At 37.4% G+C, this 16366-nt stretch overlaps 1 protein-coding gene across 3 annotated transcripts; it reads right to left on the bottom strand.

The window, feature by feature from the left end:
* Positions 1-130: 130 nt before the first annotated feature.
* On the bottom strand, positions 131-8090 carry nceh1a (neutral cholesterol ester hydrolase 1a). Of its 3 annotated transcripts, none has more exons than XM_089131294.1 (6): positions 7982-8090; positions 4715-4887; positions 3974-4199; positions 3799-3868; positions 3548-3719; positions 131-2313 (listed from the first exon to the last, which is right to left on the bottom strand). In XM_089131294.1, the coding sequence occupies exons 2-6, from the start codon at positions 4853-4855 to the stop codon at positions 1696-1698; spliced, it is 1227 nt and encodes a 408-aa protein (XP_088987420.1). In that variant the 5' UTR covers positions 4856-4887; positions 7982-8090; the 3' UTR covers positions 131-1695. The 3 variants fall into 3 exon arrangements, with proteins under 3 accessions (XP_088987420.1, XP_088987419.1, XP_088987421.1); XM_089131293.1 differs by having other exon boundaries at positions 7835-8060; XM_089131295.1 differs by having other exon boundaries at positions 4715-4818; positions 7835-8060.
* Between the last annotated feature and the right edge of the window lie 8276 nt (positions 8091-16366).

Genomic DNA, 16366 nt, shown 5'->3' with positions numbered 1-16366 from the left:
TGTTCATTGTTAGTTAAGACAGAGCTGGCTGTGTCATCAGTAAAATATCTACAAAGATTACTGAAACAAGTGAATGCAAGAGTGTTCAGTGTGTTAACCTGAGAATGTATTAATGGCAGTGATATTTTAAAAGCAATATGAGAATCAAAATGAGAGACAACCATCTTATAACCCCTTTCCGCACTCGAAGGCATCATATTTGTTTTGATGCAATCTGTAAACGAGTATTTCAAAATGTTCTGTTGTTTTAAATGTATGCCTGAGCACCTTTTAGCACCCATTGATGCCTCTTTACTCTGTTCCTGATTAGCTGTGTTTGTCTTGCAGTTGTGTTGTGATTCCTGTTTTAGGGACCAAAACTAGAAGTATGTGTTGAGAAAGGTCAGTGAACACATCTTTACTGTTACACTGCACCGTTTCATGTCTTATATAATGAAGCAGGGTAGGCAGTGCTTCATCTGTATCCTTAAATATGCTTGAAAACACTATCAGTAGGGCTTTGACCAAATATTGAAAATCTTCTTAGTTAAGTCTTGGATCTTAGTTGGATATTGTGTTGTATTTTCAAACCTTATAGTTTGGTAGCGTCGTTTTATTCCTCCCTTTTGCTTTTCAATGGTCATTACTTGAACTCTCAGATTTTAGTTTCTTGATTTTTTTTTTTTTTTTTTGAATTACTGGAGAACCTCTTATTTTTGCTGGTTTATTCACTGCCACAATGAAATAATGAAAATTGCAGAAAGCAACAAAAATAAATTATAGTTTTTTATTTCTTGTTTTTCAAAACGGTGTGTTGTGTCATGTGTTTTGCAAGTTTTGTCTAATGCAGCACAAATTATTTTCTATTTTGTTTACGCCTAGTTTTGATGTATGTCACCATCTCAGCCGCTAGAGGGCAACATTGTTACTATATATTAATAGCGTTCCAGTTTAAAGCTGCAGTCAGCCTTTTGGGGGTTTAAAATGATCCAAAATACATATTTGAGAAAATACATAACCAGCCAGTGTTCAAAACTATCTGCTTGCCTTTAAACGATAAGCTTGTAATAATGTTTTTAATACCAGACAGTGGTACTAGTGGATTTCCGCGTCTTTTATAGGCTATTTCATTATGTCGCATCTGTACATAAAGGAGTCTCGGCTAGTAAAAGCTATATTGAGTCATTACGTCACATCTGTACGCATAAAGAAGCGGAGTCTCAATAACGTGACAATATTTATAAATATTCCATAATGTGCTTTTATTTTATTGCAGCTTCAATACAATGTTCATACTTTTATTCACTCAATGTTTCACAGTAAAAATTTAACTCATTTAATTGCAGGTCTTTGGAGTGAAAGTCTAGCACAGATGTTATGAAATGTATGCTGATAATATGGCCTGTTTGGGGAGTGCAGTAGGTGGTAGTAAAGACGAAATGTAAGTATAATTTGAATACTTAAATATTCTGTGCACCTGATATTAATCATGTCAGTATGTATAGATATATCCAAGAGAAATTCCTTTGCCATTTGGTTCTTAGTACATTAGTTTTAAAAAAATGCTTAAATGTGTTAGTCGTTATTTGAAAGACGGTATCAGTTTCTTGATTTACAATATAAATCATCAGTCATGCTGCAAAATAATGCATCACAATCTGGAAATCTCTAATAATAGACGCATTTTAGATGTATGTCGTCTTACATGTCAGCTACTTACAAATGTTCGTCAAGCCAAGAAATATAATTGCGCACTGCCCTTATTCCCACAGAGAAGTGTAAGGGCCAGAAAGCAAAGCTCACACAGCCATGGAAACCATCTTCGTAATGGTCATTAGTGACAGAGACCCCTGCCAGCTCCAGTCTGCGGGCATACATCATCCCATCATCCCTCAAAACATCATGCTCACCGGTAAGAATGTAAGCACGTGGCACCATACGCAAAACCTCGTCGCTCGCCAGTAAGGGAGCAGCTCTGGAATCCAATAAGGCTGGTACATCCTTTAAGATACTAGGAGAGCCAGTCAGCGGAAAAACAGGCTTATAATGTTTTATCACTCGTTTGGGGAGGAGATTAGTCCAGTTCAGCTTTGTACGATGTAAGGACAGCATGCTTTGGTCTTGGGCGGTGTGTTTGTTCATCATAATGGAGTGCACGATGTCAGGGTCGGCGTCTAAGTACTCCAACCAAAAACGGGCCATTAGCCTGCGATAGAGGATTGGAACATTGTGGTTTTGCTGATAGGAAGCTGTGTTGAAGTCTAGCGCCTGGAGCACTGGGTAAATCAAGACCTGCAGTTTGAATTTCACAGAAGTACTGTTGTCTATTCCAATCTAGTGAGAGAAAACAAAAATAATTAGTTTTTATGTCATTCTTATGAAAAAAAAATATCTTGATCACGATCTGAATGAATCCGTTCTTTTGAGTCGGATCTTTTCAATAAATCTCTTGACTGAGTTGCCAAATGTTCTTTACTCAGTGAAGAGATTTATTTCACTAATCCGATTCTCAATGATCCGGTAACAGTAGTTATTAAAACATTAGATTTTTTCTTTTTTTAAATGAATTTTATGAGAAACAAAAATTGCAAAGCAGTCGTATGGCTTTGCACATCATGAAATAAAGCTCACAAGCATTATGGACAGTTATGATACAGTTATGATGCCTGTGTTTTTGTCAATTTACTCATCCAAGATGTCCATGTCTTTCTTTTTTCAGTCGAAAAGAAATTAAGGTTTTTGATGAAAATATTCCAGCATTTTCTCCATATAATGGACTTGCACTGGGAACCAAACGGTTCAAGATCCAAATGAGAGTTCCAATGCAAACTGCAAACTGTTCAAAGGGCTTTAAACGATTCCAAATGATGAATAAGGGTCTTATCTAGCGAAACGATCGCTCATTTCAAACATAAATAACAAAGTTTAAGTTTTATAAGCTCAAATGCTCGCCTTGCTCTGTTCTGTGATTTACGTTCGTGACTCTCCTGTTCGAACTCGTTCATCAAAATGAATGAATCTTTTTCTCGAGTCATTTGGTTCATTCAACGAACAAAATGAACAAATTGACTCAGAAAAAGATTCGTTCATTTTGATGAACGAGTTCGAACAGGAGAGTCACACAGAACAGAGCAAGGCGAGGCGTTTCGCTTGATAAGATCCTTATTCATCGCCTGGAATCGTTTAAAGCCCTTTGAACAGTTTGCAGTTTGCACTGAAACTGTCTTTTGGACCTTGAACCGTTTGGTTCCCACTGAAGTCCATTATATGAAGAACAATTCATCAAAAACCTTAATTTCTTTTCGACTGAAGAAAGAAAGACATGGATATCTTGGGGTGACATGGGGGTAAGTAAATTATCAGCAAAAGTTTTTTTTTTTAAAGTGAACTACTCCTTTAAAGCTCCAGTCCCCATTCATTCGATCAGAACAATTATTTACATTTCCTCCATACTTGTTTGGAACAACTTGAGGGTGAGTAAATAATGACAGAATTTTCATGTCTGTATAAACTATCCCTTTAACAGACAATATTACCTGAAATGAGGGCAATAAAAATGGAAGTGTACCCGCTGAGCCACTGCAGTGGCCAGGTTCCCTCCAGCACTGTCTCCACACACTGCCACTCTCTCAGGATCGACCGAGTACTTCGCCAGCACTTCAGGCTTCAGGAAGTGTTTAGCGGCCTGCACACACTCCTCATACTGCACTGGGAAGTGCACATCAGGAGCCATGCGATAACTGCACAAAATGAACACTCAGTGTGGCTGATCAGAACCGTAGATGATTGATCTCTTCCTATGAATGCGAGTATACTCACTCCACTGTCACAACCACTGCGTCCAGATCAGCCGCCATCTGTCTGCAGAGACTGTCATATGACCCCAACTCTGATGGCAGATATAAGCAGTCACATGAAAACACAACTCAAAATAGGACAGAGGGATTCCTGCTTCCTGATTTATCATGAAAAGTGTATAATGGTTTGGACATACTTGGAGCACCCAAGACCCATCCACCTCCGTGAATGAACATAACTGCTCTCCTCAGCTTTTCTTCCCGCCCAGGAGGGTGGTATACACGCACATGTACCCCATCAAACAGGATATCTTCAGCCTGGATCTCTTGGTTTGTGATCGGCACCAAACTCTCGAAATTGACTATGGCGGAGTTGATGACGTGGACACTATGGCTCAAGCCTAGTGAGTGAGCAACATCTCCCTACAAAACAACAAGGTCAGAAAACAATTAACTGAACTGACCGTTCCCCTCATTGTGGTTTTGAAATGCAGTCTGCATGATATTTTTGGTGCATTGAAAAAGAGAGAAAAGTTCATGAAGACAGAGAACATTTCATTCTGCTCTAGGGTATTATACAGTTTTGCCAAGTTGGTCAAAGTTCATCAGAACAGGCAAATCAAGGTCACGTCTCTTCAAAAACAAATGGTCCTTTATTAATATCAAATAGCCCACTGGATGTTGTCTAAGTTTTATGCTAATTATTTTGTATCGTGCAGTATGTTGTACTAAATATACTAAAAGCAAAAATCCTTAGAGGAATATGCTCTGCTTAAATGTAATGGCAAAGCAGGTGTACACTTTTATTGTTCTTTTGTTTCTGTTAAAAAGTCTTTTATCAAACTATTTTAGTTGAGAATGGAATATAGACATCTTTCCAGCCAATCAAAATCATTTCCTTAATTCACTTGGCAGACTGGTTAAATTGTGATACTTACCATACTCACAACTCCTCGAAATATGGCATCCAACACCATCAGTTTCCATTGTTCTGGGATTTCCTTGGGCAATGGGATGTAGATGTAATAGGCAGCAGCAACTGCTAGTAACAAGGTAAAACCGCAAAGCAACTTCATCATGAAGTGATGTCTCTCTGCCCTTCTCTTTGGAGCTATCAGGGGGTTAGACAATGTAACATTGAGCAATTCTACAAAGATTTTTTTGATGCTACTGTTACTTCCTGTGAATAATCCTAGAGCATTCTGGGAACTGTAGTTTTTATTCTTCAAAACATAATTATTGCATACTGTGCTTACAAAGTCAAGTCACATTTATTTATATAGCGCTTTTTACAAAATTTCAATGGGAACCAAACCTCAAGGTCCAAATGAGAGTTTCAGTGCAGCTTTAAACGACACCAGACGATGAATAAGGGTCTTACTTAGGACCCTTCGAGTCATGACTCAAAAAAAGATTTGTTCATTTTGATGAACGAGTTTGAACAGGAGAGTCACGAACGTGCATCACAGAACAGAGCAAGGCGAGCATTTGTGCTTTTTTTTTTTTAAATGACCGATCATTTCGTTAGATAAGACCCTTGTTCATCGTCTGGTGTCGTTTAAAGCCCTTTGAAGCTGCGCTGAAACTCTCATTTGGACCTTGAACCGTTTGGTTCTCATTGCAGTCCATTATATGGAGAAAATCCTGGAATGTTTTCATCAAAAACCTTAATTTCTTTTCGATTGAAGAAAGAAAGACATGGATATCTTGTATGGCATGGGGGTGAGTAAATTATCAGCAAAAGTTTTTTTAAAAGTGAAATACTCCTTTAAGTAAGTTCAATGATGTTTCACTTTTGTTGTGAAAAAGTTATCATTTATAGCTGTTCTGGAGAAAACTGTGATGTCATTGTCCAGCAGTTCAGTTCTCATAAAATGGCGTCAATGCAGGCATATAACAATATTATTGTTAAATATTAAATCAAATTGTATTAAATTAATTGTAATGTCCCCAACCAAGCAAGCCAAAAGCCAATGGCAACAAAGGTGGAAAAAGGCGACTATTTAGGGTAGTGACAAAGTCCCTGTTTCACAGACGGGGTTTAGATAAAGCTAGGATTAGGCTTTAGTTAAATTTTTAATTGGCCTTTTATAAATGTGCATTAGGGGGAAAAAAAAAGGTGTGTATCATGAGACAAAACAGTGAATTATTTTAAGATATGTCAGTGCAAGTTGCTTTCAGTTAAACCAGCTCAGACATGCATTTTAGTCTGGGTCTATATCAAGCCATGCCTGTGAAAGCGGGGGTATGCATTTATAATACCTTGTTTAATGCGTATTCATTTTCACTAAGGAGTTAATTTAAATATATTTTTGATGAGGTCTTTTGAGGGAAGAATTTAGGCAAAAATCTATAGCATTTTCATGTTTTTAATACAAATTTTATTTTTAAGATCAGCAATCCAGTTAAAACTATATATATATATATATATATATATATATATATATATATAATTTTAACTGGATTGCTGATCTTAAAAATAAAATTTGTATTAAAAACATGAAAAACTGCTGAAGTAAAAGAGTAAAACTACTGCCACTGAACATTATCAGCTTAAACATTTATATATATATATATATATATATATATAAATGTTTAAGCTGATAATGTTCAGTGGCAGTAGTTTTACTCTTTTACTTCAGCAGTCATGTCAAATATCCTCCACTAGGGGACATTATTGTTATGAGAAAATATTCGAACTGTATGACTACTTACATGTGATGTACATAACATACTGTATGACTACTACTTATGTGATGATGATAAAGTTTGGTTATAATATTTAGAAGATAATAAATAGATTATTTAGACATAATAAATAAATACATAAATAAAAATATAAAAATCAGATTAAAATGTGTGTGGGTGTATAAATATAGCACTTTAATCTATAATCAAGTCAATTCATTTTGATTGTTTTACATAATTTTGTGAATATTTTATAGAGAATTAACCAATGTAAAAGCATCATTGTTTATTATTTACCATGTCTTACCATGGTAAATAAATATCTTTATTGACAGCACAACGTTGATGCTTAGTTAAAAGTATCGTGTCCTGGAAAAGTGCTCTCACAAATGTATAGTATGTTGCATTTCATTACTGTTGACGAAATGGGTTGTGTCACAAAAATTACATATTTAGCATATACCAAGTGAGTAAGGTCTGTGTTGAGTGGAAAACCAGACAGGTTCTAATGGTAGGTTTGACGTTTACCATAATCTCTCCTCACCACAGTCTCAGCATGTAGTGCATGTGCAGAGCTTTTCTGTCGAAACCATCCCTAGCCATTCAGGATTTTTGTTACTTCTGTGCAGTGATTACTGTAATTGGAAAAAGACTGCGGCTAGCTCAGCGAGGACTGCCAATTCAGAGGGGGAAAGCAGCGAGGGTTTCTGTCATACATTTGGCTCTTTGGTCTTCAGAAATGTTGTTTCTGCATTACCTATCATTCCTCCTCTCTTATTATAAGACAATTGAGGCTAGCAACTGTTTGCTTTTGCTGAATGACTTTGGAAATATGATTCTGAAGACGTCAAGGATGGAGTGACGTTGAACCGAATAAGCTGTTGGTTACCAAATTCGGTAAAACTAAACCAGAAAAAGTGCAGACAAACAGCACTGCTATAGCTAACTCTGAGATCATTTAGACCAGGTTTCTTTGGGATAGCTAGCATATGGCTAGCACTGAGAGTACTGTTAGCTTGTGGCAGTAAATCAGAGAGAAATGAAACATTGCTAAATGAAACCATCTGTTGTGTGAAAATAATTATAATGAGACCAAAATTTTTATGACTACAGGATTATAGGAGGTTTTTAAAGCATAAAAAGCAGAATGATGCTAAACATGTGCTCACTGGGTTTCAGTGGTCTCCATGCCATGCTATCAAAACAAACATGCCATCTTTCTTTAACAGAGACATTTCATTTCTAAAACATGATGCTTAGTCAGAAAATTAGTTTGGTTTAACACTCAAAAGATCAGCTGGCTGCACTTATGTTGCCATTTACGATTATGAAAATGGGAATTTTAAATCGTCAAAGAAAACTGTTCTTACCTCTAACCTCTCAAACACAAAATGTCATGTGGAAATTTCTTGTTGTTTGAGGTCGTTTCAATGCTCATCTTTGTTTTTGAGATGACATTTAAGTTGTCCTCCACAAATGATCATGGGAGTCACTTCTCTGAAAGTGTGGAAACATACCTTTGTGACTATGATGTTTAACTTGCTTGAAAAACCGGGTTATAGCTTAATGTGGTCAGGCTGGTTTTTGAACATGGAAACTGGTTATGGGTCCCTCCCAGTTTAGCCAAAGTGGTCTACCACCACCTTTAACAAGGTTGAGCTTGTTTAGACCTGGTTATACTAGCTAATGATCATAAATAACAAGCTAGAAACCACACTGTGCAGTCGTTATCTTAAGAACTACCTGACCCAACCCTAAAAAGTTGTTTTGGTGTAACCTTAATTATTCAGTCATGTTCAGATCACATTCAAATCTATTTTAAACTTGGGAAAAAAGAGAAAAGTGTAGAGTTTTGTTTAAAACAGAAACACTTATGTAAAATGAGTAATAAATATTTCAGATTTATAATGCCATTATAAAAGAGATAGGTCACCCAAAAAGGGAAATTGTGTCATCATGTTGTTCCAAACCTGTATGAATTTCTCTCTTCTGCTGAACACAATATATATGAAGAGTTCAGATGCAAAAGCCTCTAAATGCCATTTGAAATTTTCTTCTAAAATGATCATTTTTATCAAGCTTGTATATTTAAGTTCAGTAATTTCACTTAAATGGCAATGAAGATTACCTATTATTTGTCATTTAAGTGAAATTACTGAACTTAAATACAAGCTTGATAAAAATGGTCATTTTAGAAGAAAATTTCAAATGGCATTTAGAGGCTTTTGCATCTGAACTCTTCATATATATTTTTTTTTTTGAAGAAGAAGAAGAAGAAGAATTTGGTTACCCCAAATTCCATATGTATACTTTTTTCACAGGTGAAGAGGAACATGCTGAAATTTGTTTAGACCCTTCTCTTATCGGGTGTTATCTCATTGTTTAGACATACTCTATGTGAGTCATGGGACTTTTTTTTAACCAAATCTCCACTGGTGTGGAGTATTATAGAGCTTGGGTCGAGGCTCCTCTTACCAGAGGTAAATGTTGGATGTCTGGAGGCTTCATTTCCCATTCATACCATTTCTGTCCTGTCCTTGGGCAGGGGTGGTGAAAGGTATAAAGCAAGGGGACCACAGTGACCTTTTCAGGCTGTTCTTTGGCTTCAAAATTTGCTCAGTGTTGACAGGTTGACTGATAGATTCAGATTTTGAGAGGTTAATGTCAGGATCACATAAACTGAAATGAGACATGACATCTTGATACACAGACATCTTACAATGAAACTTGCAATGAATTTAATTTTTTAAATTACTGATATAAGAGTAAAATTAATGAATAATTTTCCACAAATTACGTAAATCACATTTAAAGGTTTGAAAATCCTCTCTAATATCTTAAAAGCTTGGCAACATGGTTTTCATGAATATAAACCTAGGCTATATGTGTTTTGCTGTAGGTGGGATGCCACTTTAATGCAACAGTGCGGCTCAACAGCCTTAGTCAAACGCAGTGTCATGTTGCCAAACGGGTTGGCGCATATGGTTGGGTTGCGGAGAGATTGTGAGAAGATCTTAGCAGCAGGAGGGATGTAGAGGTCAGTAAGCTGGGCTGAGTTGAGAGGGGGACAGAGGGGCCTCTTGAGGTGTCGTCGGCTAGTCGACGAAACACTGAGGACGGAAGGTGCCCATGAAGAACCCTAGAGATGTCCCCTACTCGGCTCAATCCAGACGGTTGTCGTGCTGATCCACTGGGGAGACCACACTGTAGTTGCAGCCGTCGCGTGTGCTGACGCGCCAAGTACACTGCATCCGTTAACGCCGGACAGAAGGAGAGTAACACCACAATATGGAAAAAAGCGTAAATGGATGGAGAAGCATAGTTTAGTGTAAAGCTACGTCTTAGTTTGTGCTTATCTTGGCGAAAGCCGAGTACAAATCAGCATGGAGTTTAACATCTACTCTTGTGTATTAAAAAAGGTTGTTACACCCTTTATGGGAGCAACAGCTACACCCTGTACAACATTAGTAGAAGAAACAACTGTAAAAAGACTCACACTTGCTTTATAAGCTTTGATAATGGATACTGGCAAATCCATGGAAGACAAATCCAGGGAAACACCCATGAGAAGAGATGTGAGACAGCTAGAGAAAAAAAAAAAGAAGCTCTGAATAATTCCCTTCATGGTGTTACTTGGATCAGTAACACTCGGCCCTCTGAGCAGCTTGTGAAAAAAAAAACCAGGAGGCTTATTTCTCCATATGGGGCTTCTTTTATACAATCTAAACGAGAGATTCGTTTTACTCACAATGACATCATCTCTCATCATGTTCCACTGGGCTGGAGTTGCACTGCTGGCCCCAGTCAGCACAGAAACATCAGCCAACCTTCATTTACTGCTGCTCCATCTGAGAGAAGAGAGAGGACAGATGAAGTCAGAGAAAGTCCTTAGAAGTCAAAAGACTCTTTTGTCCAGGGCCCTTACTCTGCTAATCCAAAGCAGAGCGATTTTAATTAGTTTTTGAGATTAAAGTCCTTTGATACCCCTATCAGCTGCTTTGACAAAGTCACCAAGCTCTCGAGTCCCAAGAGGAATGAATATCTGAGCTCTGCACAGAGGACTATTTCTTAAGGCCCCACCACTGTATAAAGGAATAGTTGACCCCCAAAATTAAAATTCTGTCATCATTTACTCACTTCATGTTATTGCAAACATTAATTTTTTTTCCTCTGAAAAATTCCAAAGGAGACGTTGGACTGCTTTTCTTGCTCTAAAAGTTCACCAAAAGTATCATGATAAAAGCTAGTCCATATTTCCAAGTCATAAAATAATCACTGAAGACTTGGCTGAAGATACTAAAAAGAAAAATCTTGTTTACAGGGTCACCATTCCCTGTCATTGAATGAAAACAAGCAGGTTGGACAATCGGCTATATTATCTTCTTTTGTGTTCCACATAAGAAAGTCTTACCAGACACAACAATGGAAAGTAAATGATGACAGATTTTTTTCGTTGGCTAAAACTTTATTGTGTCATTTATTTTAGGAGCGTGAACACATTTAACAGCAGCACTGTGTTGATATCCATAACGGCAGTTTTCTTGTCACACATGCAGACAGCTAGTTTCCATAGCACCAGGATTCTAGTAATAATGTGCGGAAATGAAGGGATCATTGACTATTTGACTGGAAATGAATTAGAACTGTAAATTAATTCTGAAAATGAATTCTTAAAATACCACATTCGGTCACGGTTATGGATATTTAGCTCATTAAGAATGTACAAAATGTACCTGCAACCTTCATGTAGCAGCTTTAATTACAATTTCTAAAGATATAAATGAAGGAACAGAGCTCGGAGGTTCAGCTCAGAGAAATCCGAGCATGACACTGTCTTGAAAAATCGAAAAACATGTAGAAATAACCCTCAGGCGTCACAACCAAGCCACGCTAACCTGCACCTGTCTTCCGATTCATGTCATGACGAACTTGTACAAACAGGCACCAGAGACTTGATGTATCCCATTCCCGACTCTTAACAAAAAGCCTTAAATATAAAAAAATGCAAAGTTTTGCATTACATATGTTTTACATATATTATGTTTTGCACGCACCTACACACGTCTGTCATGGTGAAATAAAAGGAGAGTTCACGTTAAGATGAAAATTCATCACTCACCCTCATTTGGAAGCCAATTTCCGCCATATATATAGAAATGATTTGGTAAATCAAAATTATGACAGTAATGAGCTCCACACAGGACTCCTTTCTTTTTGGACCCCAAATCTGATCATATTTATGACAAATTATGAGATAAAAAGTCCAAGTAAATCATAATTATTACAATTATGAGATACAAAATAAATCATCATGACAAAAAAGCCATAATTATGACATCAAAATCAACATTAGACCCCTCTGACTTTCACTCTATGGACAAAAAACAGACATTTAAAAAAATATGTTCTGTTTCACAAAGTCATACTGGTTTGGGATGACAGAATCTTTGACTAATTATCTTTTTTATCACTCCAGTCAGCTAAACGACTTTCCTCACATCATTGTGGACTTTATTTTTGTTCTGTTTCACAATTTCATCTGAAAGTTCTGCAACTTTTTTTGCAGAAGACATTCTTTCTTCTTATGTAATACCATGGAAACATATTACACATTACAGAAGCTTTCCTGTGCACATCTGCTTTTAATTTTACCAGAGAAGGTGTTTCACCATCCCTACTACTTCCACAGTAGGCAGAGAACACACACACACACGATTTGCTTTTGTTTTTCGTCTCCGGCAAATATATTCCTGTCTCCGAAATCAACACGAGAAGAGTTACAACTTGCAGCTGTCGTCAAAATGTCTTACATATGCACACGCATGTATAGGCTACTGGTTGTAGTGTTTACATTAATTGCAGTATCCATTTTTCATTTATTTGAAGTTAAGGGGACTTGTATTATGTGTAAGTTAGCAAGCCAGGTTGTTAAAGCATAACATTTCTGTTTTAAAAGTCTGATTTGTCAAAGTCAGGGAGGGTTAAGTGACACGAGATAAGGAGGGTACACAATGCCCTCCCTTGCACTTGGGCCAGTGCCAGGCAGTGCCAGAGTTGTGCACAAAGGATTGTTTCATGGAAGTGAAGGTATACGCTTATACAGTCATCCATATCAGATTCCTGCAAATTCCACACTGACACTCCCCTCGGCAAGCTGCCCTTATTCCGCTCCAGATCTACATGTAATCAAAAGCCTGATGGAAGAAGATACAGTGTACTACAGAGAAGATATTTTACTTCAAAGCTGTTTTTGATGTCCTCTTGTTAAACATGACATATTGATGAAACGCTCCATCCAAAAACGAACTATATGGGGTTAGACATTTCACGAACGGCACTGATTTGCATTAGAATGATTCGCTATTAGAAACATCTTGACAGTTGTGTTGTGTATAAATGAACGGCTGTCGCAGGTTCTGACAGGATTGGAGCAGTTCTTTCTCTGCTATTGTTGTCATCTCCAAAGCGGGATCAGAGCGATAGAGTCGAGATGTGAGAGTGATATCAGAGGGAGAGGACAGTGATAGTGGAAGCTGATGGTAATGATAGTGTGGGCTGATGAAAATCAGACAGAGATTGTTGGAGAAATGGACCACCAGCCGGGAGCAGTCATGGTTTGTTCCCCACTGTTGATGCTTCAAAGGTACTGGGATCCCTTAAAGGTGTAGCGGAGGATTTTCTTTTTCCGGGTGGGTAGTCTATACTATTGGTCCACCTAAGTATCAATCATTCTGGTGATATGTTTACGTAAGGCCGTCGTAGGCTACGTGCTCATCCCTATGTAGTTTTCACTTTCAGGTGTATTATGTCGGAGTTGCGGTTTCAGCCATTCCTTTGAAAATGGCTGAGGGTCGAAAGAGAAAAAATGTATACGAAGTGTATGATAAGAAGAGAAAGGCCACAGAATATAGAAACAAGACCAGAGAGATTTTGGGTTAAATTAATATCATATGCTGGCGTGCGCTAAAAGCACAGGTTGGGCTTCTCACTGATGCCGCAGTCGCGAAGATTCTACTAGACAGGTAAAGTTTGTCATGCTATTTGGAGAAATCAATTTAAAATCACTAGTAAAAGTTAATGCAAGCTACTTAGCAATGCTAGCCCTGGCACAAGTCATGCCGCATAGACACGGTAAACATCTCAATTTGTCTAAAGTAGCCTTTTGACCAAATGATAAATGGTATCACCCTGAAATATTCTAAAACCTTGTGTGTTCATGTGTTCATATTCTAAAACCTTGTGTGTTTATTATTACACAAATGCAACAAGCTACTTCTCCATTACATATGCAACTATGTATAAAAATAACGTATTATTAACAATGAGACATATTAGGTTAAGGACCAACGTAATAGCACTGCTTATATGTTGCCATGTAACGTAATTGCGATTTGCAAAATAGTTTCCTCAGATCGTATTTCGTGTGATACAGGGTTGTACATACCATGTCTTGAGTCCTCGGTCACTCAATCGATCAGTATAATAAGTAAATAAAACACGGAAGGGCATTTGACATGTTGTCTTTTTTATGAATGTTTTTGAGTTAGTTTATAATTTGCAACATAATTGTGTAAGGCATAATAGACGTTCCCTCTCGGGAAGAAGAGTGTTGTGTTTGTCCATGTGCATTTTTTTTAAAAATTGGAGAGGGCGGGTCTTCTCTAAAATTCGGAAAGATCCTCCGCTATACCTTTAAGACATCTCATTTCCAGTTTGCCCCTAGAATCATAATAGCAGCAGTAGCCTTCGCTTTGAACCTCCTGTGAGACATACGTGACAATAATTCCATTGTACCAAGGCCTCGCTCTGGAGGGGAGAGGAGTGATGCAAGGAGAGGGAAGAGTGTAGTCATATGCTGTGTTTTGTAGGCAGAATGGTGACGCTGGTGGTGGCTGAGGACTGAACAGGCAGTCTGCACAGTATTTATGGGTGCTGGAGCAAGAAGGAGCCTGGCTCTGAGCCTCACACATATCACTGCAGACATTCATCAACAGCCGAGAAAACGTCGCACCCTTCCTTCAGCTGACAACCGTTAGCACTGCTAGATTTCACTGTCTCGCTTTCCCTTTTATTGCTTCTGCTCTTTCTTAGGCCATGGTCATTCTCTCTTGTTTGCTTTATATCTCACTTTCTTTAGGGTTTCCTGCATGTTTTTAATGGCATGTTTAAAAGACTGTTAATATTATCGATTTGACTGCACTGACGGTATTGGATGAGAACAAAACTTGAACTAGATTGAGCTAGATGAGGACACTCTTCATAGCTGATTTAACTTTGTTTCATAAGTTTGCACCATCAACACTGGAATTGAATTCAAATGAATCAACACTGAACTGACAATTGCTGAATAACAACACTTTTGTCGAATAGAACAGAATAGAAATCATTTCATAACGGATGAACTTTACACATTGAACGAAATCGAAATCATTTCATAACGGATGAACTTTCCACATTGAACGAAATCGAAATCATTTCATAACGGATGAACTTTACACATTGAACGAAATCGGATCAACACGGAACTTGTGTTTTGCTGCTTTAGGCATAATTTGATTTTGTCACACATGGTGAAGTTTGCAACAATCTGTTTTGTTTAAAGCGATATATAAATAAAGGTCACTTGACTTTATTGACTTTAAATATACAGTATGCACAGTCCAAAGGGTACCTCAAATGAAGCTTCACTGGAAGTTTATCAGTCATTGCATACAAGTTGACAAAACTAAATGCAAAAAATAAAAGATTTGATAAATCTTAAGGTTCTTCATTTTTGTCCTTATTTTTTTTTACACACAGTGTATGTATACGTTCGTAAATTAGCTACAAAAGTTAAAAGCCCACTGAAGTACCTTGAAATAAGCAGCTCCTCTCCGTTTTTTTTTTTGAAATAGCCAATAGCCAATAGTTTATTTTATAGCTTGGCTATGTGACATTCAACATAGAAAATAGTAATTGTGTGAACATGTGATCGATTTCAGCAGCAGCTTCAGTATCTATTTATTATGTAGGGGGCGGGACGCTTCAGATTCTAGAGAGCATTTGATTGGTCAGAAAATCTGATGAGAAGTTAAAGTGCATGATGTCATCAAAATTGTTGTTTTGAACGTTGGAAGTGAAAGACTGTAAGTTTTGAACATATATCTTACTGTATATCCACTAAATGTGACTTTTATCATTGTTTTTTTCGAGCACTAACTTATAGGCACCTTTAAGGCTAGGCTATAACGTTTTAATTTCATTGGGACTTAAGTTTAAGGCCCATTCACATCAAGAACAAATAATAACAACTATAACTACTAGTTTAGCGTCCACAAACTAAACTTTGTGGAGCGATACTAGAAAGCTAAAGGCTTCTGTGTTTTCTGAAATTCTTGCCATCACTGTTTACTCAGAGAACACTTTCTGTGTATTGGTATTTCCATGCTTTATTCTATGTCTCGTGGGATTTATTTACTTTGCAGCTCATTTAACATCTCACAGAAATACAGGGAGATGTGATTCATCAGTTGTAAATGATTCCTTTGAGGTTTGTTGGCTGAAGTATTGTCTGAGTTGCCAGCCCTTCTCTATAGCAGCAGCCCAAAACCATGAGATTTATGAGTTTGCACTCTAGTCTATAGCTCGGTCGCAGTGCACTTTATTTCAAATAAGTGTTTTAAAGACTTTTTAATGTCTGTCTGTGGTCAGAACTGAACAGAATAGCAGCCCGAGGCCATTTTAGGTAAACCAAAAGGAGTCATGCCGGAATGTCACATAACCCACTTCCTGAAACAAGGCTCCTTTTCAGTTCATTTGTAAAAAGAGAAAATACTTCATAAGCGTACGCAGAAAAGCATCAGTCAAACCAGGCAAAGGTGTGAAACTGACTGAGTGTAGACAGCAAGTGTTGATATGTGCTT

Source organism: Pimephales promelas, chromosome 5 (assembly GCF_988280905.1).
Source record: "Pimephales promelas chromosome 5, fPimPro1.hap1.1, whole genome shotgun sequence".
In the NCBI taxonomy this organism is placed as follows: Eukaryota; Metazoa; Chordata; class Actinopteri; order Cypriniformes; family Leuciscidae; genus Pimephales; species Pimephales promelas.
This window is presented reverse-complemented; position numbering and strand designations above follow the sequence as displayed.